The sequence below is a fragment of the Colletes latitarsis genome, chromosome 11, assembly GCF_051014445.1.
Source record: "Colletes latitarsis isolate SP2378_abdomen chromosome 11, iyColLati1, whole genome shotgun sequence".
NCBI classification, from domain to species: Eukaryota; Metazoa; Arthropoda; class Insecta; order Hymenoptera; family Colletidae; genus Colletes; species Colletes latitarsis.
In genome coordinates, this window is record NC_135144.1 from 28346218 (window position 1) to 28360911 (window position 14694).

The 14694-nt window shown below is 40.1% G+C and overlaps 1 protein-coding gene across 4 annotated transcripts in view; it reads right to left on the reverse strand.

The window, feature by feature from the left end:
• The window catches only part of LOC143348580 (FERM, ARHGEF and pleckstrin domain-containing protein 1), a 43043-nt gene that overhangs the window by 4619 nt on the left and 23730 nt on the right, over positions 1 to 14694 (reverse strand). For 3 of the 4 annotated variants that reach the window (XM_076779004.1, XM_076779002.1, XM_076779003.1), the window contains exon 12: positions 1964 to 2169. In XM_076779004.1, coding sequence (XP_076635119.1) covers positions 1964 to 2169 — 206 coding nt within the window. Of the gene's footprint in view, positions 1 to 1963; positions 2170 to 9715; positions 10031 to 14694 lie in introns of those variants that run through there. The other variant, XM_076779005.1, reaches the window with a different exon arrangement.

Consider the following 14694-nt stretch of genomic DNA (forward strand, 5'->3'; position numbering starts at 1 on the left):
CAATAGACATACCCTCGAAATCCTAACGAGTTTCGAGAGAAAAAATCGAATAGGTGGACAAATTTTTCGACGAAAACAAAAAATTTCAAATTGTTTTGGAAAAATTATTTTCGGTTGTAGGGGTCAATTACAATCATTTTTGGTCGATGGACATACCCTCGAAATCCTAACCAGTTTCGAGAAAAAAATTCGAGTAGGTGAACAAATTTTTCGACAAAATTAAAGAGTTTCAAATCTTTCTGGAAAAATTATTTTCGGTTGCAGGGGTCAATTACAATCATTTTTGGTCGATGGACATACCCTCGAAATCCTAACCAGTTTCGAGAAAAAAATTCGAGTAGGTGAACAAATTTTTCGACAAAATTAAAGAGTTTCAAATCTTTCTGGAAAAATTATTTTCGGTTGCAGGGGTCAATTACAATCATTTTTGGTCAATAGACATACCCTCGAAATCCTAACCATTTTCGAGAAAAAAATTCGAGTAGGTGAACAAATTTTTCGACAAAATTAAAGAGTTTCAAATCTTTCTGGAAAAATTATTTTCGGTTGCAGGGGTCAATTACAATCATTTTTGGTCAATAGACATACCCTCGAAATCCTAATCATTTTCGAGAAAAAAATTCGAGTAGGTGAACAAATTATTCGACAAAATTAAAGAGTTTCAAATCTTTCTGGAAAAATTATTTTCGGTTGCAGGGGTCAATTACAATCATTTTTGGTCAATAGACATACCCTCGAAATCCTAATCATTTTCGAGAAAAAAATTCGAGTAGGTGAACAAATTATTCGACAAAATTAAAGAGTTTCAAATCTTTCTGGAAAAATTATTTTCGGTTGCAGGGGTCAATTACAATCATTTTTGGTCAATAGACATACCCTCGAAATCCTAACCAGTTTCGAGAGAAAAAATCGAATAGGTGGACAAATTTTTCGACGAAAACAAAAAATTTCAAATTGTTTTGGAAAAATTATTTTCGGTTGCAGGGGTCAATTACAATCATTTTTGGTCGATGGACATACCCTCGAAATCCGAACCATTTTCGAGAAAAAAATTCGAGTAGGTGAACAAATTTTTCGACAAAATTAAAGAGTTTCAAATTGTTTTGGAAAAATTATTTTCGGTTGCAGTGGTCAATTATAATCATTTTTGGTCAATAGACATACCCTCGAAATCCTAACCAGTTTCGAGAAAAAAATTCGAGTAGGTGAACAAATTTTTCGACAAAATTAAAGAGTTTCAAATTGTTTTGGAAAAATTATTTTCGGTTGCAGTGGTCAATTATAATCATTTTTTATCAATAGACATACCCTCGAAATCCTAACCAGTTTCGAGAGAAAAAATCGAATAGGTGGACAAATTTTTCGACGAAAACAAAAAATTTCAAATTGTTTTGGAAAAATTATTTTCGGTTGCAGGGGTCAATTACAATCATTTTTGGTCGATGGACATAGTCTCGAAATCCTAACCATTTTGGAGAAAAAAAATCGAATAGGTGGACAAATTTTTCGACAAAATTAAAGTATTATAAATTGTTCTGGAAAAATTATTTTTAGTTGCAGGGGTCAATTACAATCATTTTTGGTCAATAGACATACCCTCGAAATCCTAACCATTTTCGAGAAAAAAATTCGAGTAGGTGAACAAATTTTTCGACAAAATTAAAGAGTTTCAAATTGTTTTGGAAAAATTATTTTCGGTTGCAGTGGTCAATTATAATCATTTTTTATCAATAGACATACCCTCGAAATCCTAACCAGTTTCGAGAGAAAAAATCGAATAGGTGGACAAATTTTTCGACGAAAACAAAAAATTTCAAATTGTTTTGGAAAAATTATTTTCGGTTGTAGGGGTCAATTACAATCATTTTTGGTCGATGGACATACCCTCGAAATCCTACGTAGTTTCGAGAAAAAAAATTCTTTATCGAAAAGAGAAAAGATACTAATTCGTACATGTACTCACTTTAGTCTTGCGAACCTCTGCATCCTCGACATCGCCGTTTCGTACAACGTGCTTCACGGGGCTAAGATCAGGAGTGTTGACGATGCTCGCGTTGCTGGTTTCGAGAACACCGTTCGCCGGCCGTTTCTCCGGCGATTTTTCGTTCGCGAAAACGGAATTGTTGTTCTCCTGTTTCTTTTGCGAGCCCGGCTTATCCGTTTCGGTATCTGTAAACGAAGGCAAATAAGAGAAGGGATCCTCGAACGTGAGTGGCTCTCATAAACCACAAATAGTAAATGTAAAAGAAAAGACGACGGCTTGAAAAACAATAATAAGAAAGAAACGGTCGAGAGGAGAAATTAATAGACTCGAGTCGCATGCTACGGGTGCACTGGATCAGCGTCTTTCGACTTTTTGCTTCGTCGACTTTTCATCCCTGTAACGAGGGTATTGAAGAATAAATGAAAAACAGAGAGCGAAGAAAACGAAAATCAAGCAAGGATATATACATATGTATATGTGTATATCACGGGAGAGCAATTCATTATTTCTAATGCGAAGACAAAGATATCGTGGGAGAATGATCGGACAGAACACGTGTCGCTAATCTAAGAACGTACGTGCAGCATCGCAAAAAATTTCGGTGCTCTGAAAAAAACAATCTACCGTTTCGAGCAGAAACGCGTCTACGAACGAGTTCGAACGAACAATTTGCGGGACAACTTTCTAAACATCGAACAAATCGTGGCTAAAATAATTGCGAAAACGGTGCTTCTCGACAGAAAAAAAAGAAAAAAAAAAAAGAAGGGAAATACGATTCACGGCAGCATGCTGAAATTTCGCAATCGCGTTTCGATATACGTTCAAAACTATAAATATGTCCTAAGACGTGCAACTACGTTTTCGATACAGCGTGTCTCGTGACAAAAATGTGTTCCGTACACGGTCGGTGAACGAAGAAGCCATTCCACCTTGCGTCCTCAACTACCGACACCGGCACGAAGACGAATCTGGACTCGAGATCCGCATCTTCGTTCGCGAAATCGATAAAATGCATAAAAAATTGTTAAAACGCTAAAATTTCCACGATCTGTTATCGCCCCTGATCGGAAATTCGAACGACATACTTCCGCCATTTTGAGTACGTAGAAGCGCGCGAACCGGAAATGCGAATGTTCGTCCAGACTCGCGAACGGATAACTGAAAGGGTGCGGCTACCGAGCAAGTGAAATAATTGTCGAAACAACGAACCGTAAAGAATATCGATAATAATAAGATTAATAATAATAATAATAATGATAATAAACATATCACTGACAGTAAAGATAGGCACTGTTAGGGATTACTCACACATGGTATTGTCATCCGGCCGACCAACGAATCCGGGAGTGCGATAAAAAGATACGGTAATGAAGAACGGAAAGAGGACGCGCAGGGACCGGAAGAATACATTCTAACAGTAACGAAATTAAAAATAGAGAAAATCTAGGAGAAGAGTGGGGAAGATATAAAAGAGTTAAAAAGTTGGACGTGGAAGCCGACAAGGGGATCGGGGGAATTCTATAGGCGTGGACTGCTGGCCAGAAGTTTGGAATCGCTTGCCAAATTTTTAATTTCAATATCTCGTTACCCGACAAATGCATCGTCCCCGCCGCTGTTCGTGCGTTTCGTGAGAATAGAAATTTGTACAGGTACGTGAATCGACGTCCAAACTTTCGGTTCTGCAGCCGTAAATCGAGAGAAAAAATCCAAAACCTCTGTAGGGTCCGAGAAAGCAAACGAACGTCGATAAAACGGGGACTAAAGAAACAAAGTAATCGACAAAAGAAAAAAAGAAACTAAAAAACGGAATCACAGAAGACCTCTGACCATATATGACTTTGTATATAATTTATTGTTATCATAATTAATGTATCAATAATCAATGTACAATAGATTTCCTACGCTTGGAATGTCGTCTTCCCTTCCTTCGAACGCCGTGATTCCCCTTTTTATAACTTTCCACCCGCCCCTCCCCCCTCCCCCCTCGCCCCCTCCCCTTCACGTGTTCTTTGAACCACGAATATCGACAGTCTCCCGTTTCTCCGGCAAAAAGGAGGGGGGAAATCACCGCGTATTTTCGGACCGTATATATTTATATATATATACTCATATGTATATATGTATATATGTATATGTATGTATAGTTAGATATATGTATAGAGTTAACAAGTACGGTATGACGATAAAATGATCGAGAAAGGATACACGAATTACAAATTGTCGAGGAGCGCCGACACGACGGACACGCGTTTATTCTTCTTCGAAGCAACCCTCGCTTTCCCTTCGTCGTTTTCTAACACCCGTTATACCGATCGATCGTTCGTCACCGCCTTCGATAAAGCTACGCGCAATATGTCCCATCTAATCGAGAACGGAAAATGTAGGTTGTGGATAAGAACCCATTGGAAGCATGAAAACTCGAACTACGGTTTGTCCGGAAAAATTCATCGATCCGTCGAGAAGGTACGTTTCTACGTTTTCGTTCTACTTCCTCCCCGAAATCCGCCGAAACGGCACGTGTAAAAAGTTTATAAAAGGTATCTAATTAAGTTCTCTGTACGAAAACGTTCCGTGGAAGACGAGGGTCTCGGGTATCCGTTTGCGAGGGAACTAAACGTACCGTTTTTATCGTCGAACGAAACGTCCGGTCAGTACCCGGAAACCGCGATCGATCGTACTTGGCTCGAGAGAAACGCAATTTGGCACTGATCGACGAAACGGTGTCCAAGAACGCGCAAAAAGAGTATCGTGATACTTCGATCGATTCGTTCTTTTTTTTTTGTATTTTTTATTCTTTTTATTATTGAAAATCTCGCGAACATCGCGGATCGTTTTTCGATATATTTCTTTTTTTTTGTTTGATATCCGTTTCCGACCGTATCGTTGATCGAACACGCTTTCGAGAGCAAAAGCTCGGGTCGCGGAGGATCGATGATAGATCGCGCGTATCCGCGCGACGTGGGTGTACATTCAACACGTAAGAAACACGTAGAAAAGAACAGCGAGCGTGAACACACCTGGAAGAAGGCCACATTAGATAGAATGTCTGAAAAGTGAGGGTGGGTGGGGGTGGAGGGCGGGAAAGATGAAAGAGAGAACGTAGAGATCGGAGAGATACAGATCTTATGGTGTCATACGCATACGTTGCAAAAAATACTGGCCAAGTTGCTGGTGTTTCTCGTGTGTCGAGAGTGCTTGGTTTTACGTGTGATTGTGTGTCTGTGTCCGTGTGTGTATCAGTCTCTTGCTCGTAACGGATGGTGAACACGAATCACCGACAGGGGGTACAGGTGTGTCGGTGAGTGACATCGTGACAGACGACAAAGATAATCGTTGGTGAATCGTGAAAGGGTTCGCTACGTAATGGTTCACAGAGGTTCCTAAGTGATTAAGAAGAAACGGAATAAATATTGACACGCGTTCGACGCGAGTGTGTGTACGTGTACGATGCGGGGAAATCAAGTACCACACTGCAGCCAGAGATGTGAGTTTAATCACCGGTGCGTCGCGTCTATACCATGTGCTTTTAGCTCCATCCACTTCGACAACAATTATAATAATATTGTTGCATAGATTCGTAGATAATGAAATCAAGTTTCCCATCGACGCCCAAGACGACGACGTCCTGCGCAAAATTCACATCTCCACGCGCAACATAGAGGACAGACAGGATCGAACGGCAAAGCTAGCTAGAGAAACTAATTTGTTCTGGCACGATAGTACAGGGTGGCCCTACGACAAGCTACCAGACGTTAGAAGCGTATTCCATTCGATGTATCGATAAAAATTTCTTCTTCGTTTATTTGAAATGTAATTTCACTAATATGTGAAACAATTTTACTGATTTCTGCCTTTAGAAAACGTGATCAATTTAACGATAGCACAACATAAGCAATTATAGTGGCGCGTTACAATAGAAACGTCAATATTGGTACACGATTAAATCCGAATCATAGCACGTATCCCGTATTCCAACTCTGAAATTGCTAATAACCACTTCACGTACGAGCAATTAAACAGGAGTGCCACTGCAGCGTTCAATTTGCGTTACGACTAATTACAAACTAATACTCTCACTCTTTTTTATCGATATCTGGTAACTGGCTGTAACCATTTACGTTATGCTATCCTGTTCGAGCGAATTAGAGTTGTTGATCGAGATTAATTGAAATTCTATTTGAAACATAACCTCCAATACGAAACTTTATAGAACTGTAAAGAAAGCAATCGTTATAGTAATAATCGATAAAATTTTAATGGACATTCACAATCTATTGTCATAAATTCATAATTAAACTTTGAAAGTCAGTAACTACGTTTGTGGTTATGTTGTGGTTATGGAGGTTATGTCGAAAAGCAAGCCCTGAATGTACCCGGTCACTGTGGACATTATTGTCATATAACCATACATATACAGGGTGTTCGGACACCCCTGGGAACAATTTTAATGGGGGAGGCCAAAATAAGACGAAAATCAAGAATATCAATTTGTTGATGGAGGTTTCGTTAAAAAGTTATTAACGTTTAAAGTTTCACCCGTTCTGAATTTTTTCTCGAAAATTCGCAGGATTTCGGGGGTATGTCAATTCACCAAAAATAATTGCAATTGACCCCCATAACCAAATATAATTTTTCCAGAATGATTTGAAATTATTTAGTTTCGTCGAGAATTCTGTCCCCCTACTCGAATTTTTTTCTCGAAAACTTGTACGATTTCGAGGGTATGTCTATTCACGAAAAATGCTTATAATTGGGCCCTGCAACGGAAAATATTTTTTCCAGAAAGATTTGAAAATTTTTTATTTCGCTGAAAAATTTGTCCACCTTCCTGAATTTTTTTCTCGAAAGTACGTAGGATTTCGGGGGTATGGATGTTCACCAAAAATGATTGTAATTGACCCCAGCAACCAAAAATAATTTTTTTAGAATCATTTGAAATTTTTTAATTTTCACGAAAAATTTGCACCCTACTCGAATTTTTTTCTCGAAAGTGGGTAGGATTTCGATGGTACGTCTATTGACCAAAAATGAGTGTAATTGACTCCCCTAGCTAAAAATAATTTTTCCAAAACGATTTGAAATTTTCATTTTCCGTCGAAAAATTTCACGCCTTCTGAAATTTTTTTCTAGAAATTGGGTAGGATTTCGGGGGTATGTCTATTCACCAAAAATGCTTATAATTGACCCCTGCAACGGAAAATAATTTTTCCAGAAAGATTTCAAAATTTTTTATTTCGTTGAAAAATTTGTCCACCTTCCTGAATTTTTTTCTCGAAAGTACGTAGGATTTCGGGGGTATGGATATTCACCAAAAATGATTGTAATTGACCCCAGCAACCAAAAATAATTTTTTTAGAATCATTTGAAATTTTTTAATTTTGTCGAAAAATTTGCACCCTACTCGAATTTTTTTCTCGAAAGTGGGTAGGATTTCGATGGTATGTCTATTGACCAAAAATGAGTGTAATTGACTCCCCTAGCTAAAAATAATTTTTCCAAAACGATTTGAAATTTTCATTTTCCGTCGAAAAATTTCACACCTTCTGGAATTTTTTTCTAGAAATTGGGTAGGATTTCGGGGGTATGTCTATTCACCAAAAATGCTTATAATTGACCCCTGCAACGGAAAATAATTTTTCCAGAAAGATTTGAAAATTTTTTATTTCGCTGAAAAAGTCCACCTTCCTGAATTTTTTTCTCGATGCGAAGGATTTCGGGGGTATGTCTATTCACCAAAAATGATTGTAATTGACCCCAGCAACCAAAAATAATTTTTTTAGAATCATTTGAAATTTTTTAATTTTGTCAAAAAATTTGCAGCCTACTCGAATTTTTTTCTCGAAAGTGGGTAGGATTTCGATGGTACGTCTATTGACCAAAAATGAGTGTAATTGACTCCCCTAGCTAAAAATAATTTTTCCAAAACGATTTGAAATTTTCATTTTCCGTCGAAAAATTTCACACCTTCTGGAATTTTTTTCTAGAAATTGGGTAGGATTTCGGGGGTATGTCTATTCACCAAAAATACTTATAATTGACCCCTGCAACAGAAAATATTTTTTCCATAATGATTTGAAATTTTTGAAATTAATTGTTAATAACTTTTTAACGAAGCCTCCATCGACAAATTAATATTCTTGATTTTCGTCTTATTTTAGCCTCTAGAATCTCCCATTAAAATTTTTCCCAGGGCTGGCCGAACACCCTGTATAATATATCTATGTACACGATAAAGACGTTTGATGTAATGACCTTTTTCGTCGACACAATGAGTAAAATACGCTCCTAAAGTTTGACATCTCAGGGACGCCTTGTAGATCGTCGGGGACTCGATGCACTTTACAGGAACTAACAGCTACGTGTTGATTGAGGGGCAAACGCGGAAAGGGGGTCACTACGAGATTCGTCGGAACGCGAAAAGATAGACTGTACACGATCGAGAACGCGATACGAAGTTCCGTGTGTCAACGTGCACCAAAACTTCGCCGAACTACGCGACGTTTGAAGGCGCGAACAGATTTCGCGAGTCAGACAGTTCCGACGCGTTCGAAGCGAATCGACTACTATCGTTCCTCTATCTTCTAAATGTGCAGTGCAAGCGTGAAAGGTATCGTGAATAACGTGAGATGCCTATGCACGCGGCGACTCTCTGACGCGTCGGAAGCTGCGGAATGTCGTTCCTTTTTTCGGACACACGTCGCATTTCGAGTTTCCTTCGCTTCCTACGCGTCGATCGGCGTGCCAGATAATCATAATCGTCGGGAAGGTACTTGAGACGGCGGTGCGAATGGAACATGATCAACTAAATGTGCCTAACGAGATCGGAACGTGGAAGGGTAGCTATACTTCGACCAGTAAGACGGAGGCTCCGGGTAAAGAAAACTTCGTGACTGGCGACAGGATCAAAATGACGGATCGCTGAGACCCGAATAAACACAGATACGAGTTATACAAATTACTATTGATGCGTAGTACCTGCAGTTCTACTATAAGAGAAAGTATTTGAAGATATCGAATAAAGTAACAATATATTCCTCGACCTACTATGGAACCTAGATTGAACAGACAGCGACCCAACGGGATTCTGTCGCAGTGACGGTGGGATTCCTTTACCCGAGTCTTTCGTCTCGCCGAACGGAGTATAGACGAGAGAAACAAATCGGTCGAGGCGATCGAAACACGCTTTCCATTTCGAATCATAGATGTCATAGGCATAACGATGTAATTCTACGGCAAACAGCATTTTAATTTGCAACGATAGTCGTACGTACGACAGGCTCGTGCACTTTACGATTATCGTACAAGCAGTCGTATTGACGATAGCTGTATGAAAAATCGTTACGTCTGTGGTCCCTGCTAAGCCGATCGAAAAATTTTGTCCGTCTCTGTTCGAAAGAACGTGCTGTCGCGAGCGTGCGCGCCGACGAAATTTCTCTCGACAAAATTTCCGTTCAATCCCGAGCTTGCAGCGTATCACCTACAACCTCTATCGAGCTGTCTAAAAACATTGGTACACACTGGACGCGTAGAGAACGCGGTACTATCGCGCTCTCCCCCCTCTCCCACTTCCGTCGCGAATGAACATGGCGAATAGTCGCCGACCGTTCTCGAGGAGAATCGTATAAACGGTGAACGAGCCACCGAAGATGGGAAGAGCGACTGCACATCTTCTCCCTTTCTTTCCCGATCGTCTTTCTCTTTTCGTGACGTCATGATTCTCTTTTCTGTGTCCGGTTCGCTCTGTTTCTTTCATTTTGTTTTGTTTATTTTTGTTTACTTTTTGTTTGTTTTTTTTTTGTTTCTAGCGTGCTAAGGAAGGCGACCCCCGATATTCTCAGGGAACCAGCGAGCAGCGTGGTACTTCTTTGTTTGTTTGTCCCGCAGTGTTCTCTCAACGTGGGTATGCCGGTATGAATCGATTGGTGAGGGTGCGTGGCGTTGCGTGAACCATTACGTTACGAATCTGCGCCACGCGGAGTGGCACGTGCCAAGCCGGCGAGTTCACGTAGCCGTTCGCGTAGCTCCAACGATTGCTGTGATCACCACCTGTCGAAAAGCACACGTAGAGTACATCGAAAATAAGAGTAGACCGCGTTCTGTTCTCTCTCGCTCTCTCTTTCTGCTTCCCGTCGAGTCGCTCGCTCGCAGAGCTGCCCGGGATTCCGCAAAAGGCGGGAAACGATACACCGCAGTGATTCTTAACCTTTCCTTTCCCTCTACGGACCTCTCTCGGCAATCAAACGAAGCTCATGGATTTACTTGTTCAGACATAACCCACCGAATGAGATGAAATCTTGCACGTATCGCCGTACAGAAAGAGAATAAGTTCACAAGCAATTAGCAATAGACTTCTATTAGATGTCAACTCCTACGTTTCTTTTCCGTATCAGAAGCTTGTAATTTCTCTGTACACAACGGTAAATTCAGGACATTGAATTGAAAGATTTATTTTGGTCAAGTAACTATCGCAACGACGAAGCGTTGAAAAGATAAAATCGATATTTTTATACAACAGGTTAAGAACCACCGATGTACTGAATATTCGAAACGAAATGATATGTCAATGTAATATAAGTCATAGACGTAACGATTTATTCAACGAGATGGGCAAAATCTTATTTTAACAACCTCGTGTCCTTACACGTTGCGTACAAACTTAAAATTTGGAACAAATAAAAATTGAATTGTTTGATCGCCTTTCAACGCGCCAGCATTCTGCGATAGGTTATCGTTCGAACAGTAGCGTCAAAAATGCAGTTGTAAAAGTTCTTGTACAAAAGATCGTTAAGTCTGTGAGTCTTATAAAGCTGGATTCCAAATTTAAACACCGTGATCTCGCCTCTTCTTCGCATCTCGGTTTTTCTCCAGCGATTATGTACGATCGAAAGACGTGGGTTCTTTCGTACTCAGCCAAGCGACTCGGGATAACCGTGTCCTGCAAAAGAATCCAAGATACACCGATCATGCACGAGCAGCTCGAGAGAACCGAGAGGATGCTTGGAAAAAGCGAGATTCCGCTTTACATTAGGGCAGTGTTTCTCAAACTCTACCTTCCTGTACACTGCCTCAGTGATAAGTCTGTACCTCGTTTGTATACAAATATTATTATATGAACTCTAACTGATTTGTGGAACAAAGACAAATAATAATAATTTAAATGTCATATACGATGTCTACTAAACTAATACTGGTAAATGAACATGAAGGAGCCACATGAATCATCTTGAAATTTATAATACTATGGAAAATACTATTTTTTGATTCTACTATACAGGGTGTTCGACCACACCTGGGAAAAATTTTAATAGAGAATTCTAGAGGCCAAAATAAGACGAAAATCAAGAATACCAATTTGTTGATGGAGGCTTCGTTAAAAAGTTATTAACAATTAAATTCAAAAATTTCAAATCGTTCTGGAAAAATTATTTTCGGCTGCGGGGGTCAATTACGGTAATTTTTGGTGAATACACATACCCCCGAAATCCTACTCACTTTCGAGAAAAAAAATCGGTTAGGTGTGAAATTTGTCGACGGAAAAAAAAAATTTCAAATCATTTTGAAAAAATTATTTTCGGTTGCGGGGGTCAATTGCAACCATTTTTGGTGAATAGACATACCCCGGAAATCCTACCCAGTTTGGAGAAAAAAAATCGAGAAGTTGGACAAATTTTTCGGCGAAAAAAAAAGATTTCAAATCGTTTTGGAAAAATTATTTTCGGTTGCGGAGGTCAATTACAATCATTTTTGGTCATTACACATAACCCCGAAATCCTACGCAGTTTCGAGAAAAAAATTCGAGTAGATACTGAAATTTTTCTGTGAAAAAAAAATTTTTCAAATCATTCTAAAAAAATTATTTTCGGTTAGGGGGGTCAATTGCAATCATTTTTGGTGAATAGACATACCCCCGAAATCCTACCCACTTTCTAGAAAAAAATTCGAGGTGTGAAATTTTTCGGCGGAAAAAAAAAATTTCAAATCGATCTGGAAAAATTATTTTCAGTTGCAGGGCTTAATTACAAGCATTTTTGGTCAACAGTCATACCCTCGAAATCCTACTCAGTTTCGAGAAAAAAATTCGAGTAGGGTGCAAATTTTTCGACAAAATTAAAAAATTTCAAATGATTCTAAAAAAATTATTTTTGGTTGCTGGGGTCAATTGCAATCATTTTTGGTGAATAGACATACCCCCGAAATCCTTCGCATTTTCGAGAAAAAAATTCAGTACGAATGGAACTTTAGACGTCAATAACTTTTTAACGAAGCCTCCATCAACAAATTGCTATTCTTGATTTTCGTCTTATTTTGGTCTCTAGAATCTCCCATTAAAAGTTTTCCCAGGGGTGGCCGAACACCCTGTATATTTTTCTTACGAGCACCGCGTCCTATCTTCTCATCTCCAACTCGACAAGTTCATAGACCTCTAAGTGTCCACGGACCACACTTTGAAAGACACTGCGTTAGGGAATCTTGCAAAAAGAGGAATTCCGCTTTACATTTGGTCTCATCCCGTCTCGAATATACAGGAGCGTATCTCGCATTTCTGGATTCCTGCATATTACAGGACCTCGAACGGCTTTACTCGCTCATCGAACACCGCTGCCTAATTTCCACGATTCACGAAGACTCGACTATACAGTGCGATGAACGTTCGATTCGTTGTCTTGTAAATTTTCGATCAATCGATTAAATCGATTCGATAGACAGTCGGAATCGCGGAGTTTGGGAAGTCCCAACGAATTTTCGATCTATCGAGACGTTCGTAGCTGTGTACCAGTGGCGTAACTAAATTTTTAATATCAATTTTTTTATTATCTTCTTAACTATATACTTCTCTTCCGTAAATATAAGATATGTAATAATTAGTGAGTATGCAGAGTTCCCGAAAATTATCTTATTAGGAGTATTTTGTATGCGAAGTAATGAATAAATGATAAACGACGTTCTATTCGTTACACGTACAATACAAAAATAGAGTTCTAATTATAGAATCAAGTATTTCATCGTGAAGAAGTAAAAAGTTTTGGCATTGTTCGAATAAAATTTTACCCATCTCTGATCTTCGAAAGTCATACGCGATCCGCGACAAGCGAGTAAAACAGGAAAAATGCTCTGGGCAGTTGTCCCGACCGTCGTTGAACGTCGTGTCGCGCGCTGACGTGAGAAATATCGACCGAATCGGAGGAACGTAGAAAAGAATCGGACGTACACGCTGCAACGGACTCGCATAACCGTACAAGTTATCTACATATATTTTTACGTCTAATACCTTGATCCCTATTGCAGGTATCATGACCTTTGCATACTAACTCTTACGTCTATAATTAAATATAAATTGTACGCGTATTTCGTGTAAACGTGCACGCGTATCGTTTATATCGACACGCGTGTACGCTCGCACACGATACGCGTACGCCTCGTTTAATCGTAATGAATACAATGTTCAGTCGTTTGCTAATGTCGATATTAAACCGATCAACTGGTAACCCCGCGTCGGGCTCGAGGTTTTCGCGAACTGGTTGACTGGTTAAAGACTCTGGATCGCGACTGTACGCGGTTGGCGACGAATTACCGTTTCGTGTCTCTCGCTGAACCGCGAGCTAGAATTTGTGCGGAAAAACCGATAAGCTGGCAGGCAATCGTGATGTCGAGCACCTCGTGTCTCGTACTTTCTCGCCGAATACGCGTTCGATTCGCGCCACGGATCGCCTCGCGTCGATACCGTGCCGCGTACCGAACGATCGGACTATTGGAGGCTCGGCTTGTTTCGAAGGCCCACGATACGTTCAACCGTTAAGCCTGTAGACGGATCCGAAAACTTCGAGCGCAACGATCTCGAGGTTGCACATACGCGCTGCGTAGTCGAGTAACACGCACGCGTGTGAAATGACGATTAACAAAGAAGAAGAAGAAGAAGAAGAAGATGGAAAGTAAGTCGAGAAACAAAAAAACGATGAGAGTCGAGGGGTGGTGGAGGCAGTGGTATAGACGGGGGGTTACGAGAGACGTTGGGTAATGTGATAATGGTACGATGACACGGAGACAAAACGAAGAACGAAAGAATACAGAAAAAACGGTGCTCGAAGAGAGACGCGTGCGTGTGTAATACAATATATCGATGGCAGGACAGAACTGACGATGCACAAATGCAAGACGAGGACCAGTCAAGATTAAACCGATACAGGAACTCGTACGGAAAGATCGAGGGTACGACGATACTCTTCCTTTGTTCTAGGGTGGGGTTTCGCTGGGAGTTGATCGCCAGGACCGTACACACCCTTTGGATCTTCTCCGAAAACGTAAAAAAGAAAGAGAACGAAGGAAGCGCGATTCGGAATGATTGAGGAACTCGAGAAGATTGCGACGTACATTGGCTTGAAAAGAACTTGCCCATACTACTACAGACGCACGAGCACCGCCATTGGAGAAGCAAAGCTTCTTCTCAACGGCGATGCGCAAGATGGATGTGCACGATATCATTATGCAGCCAACGTCTCGCTGGTGCGGATCACAATAGCAGATACGTGCTTTATGTCTATAGCATAGTAAGTACCGATGCGCAGCCAGGTTGCGCATTGTGCCCTTAAAGAATTCAGCTTCTCCGCTGGTGGCGTTCCGTTCGTCTGTACGAATGTGCACAAATTATTTTTGTTGGACGTACAGATAGCAACGGGCTTCGAAAGTTTCGAGTTTAAATTTACTCTGTCGGA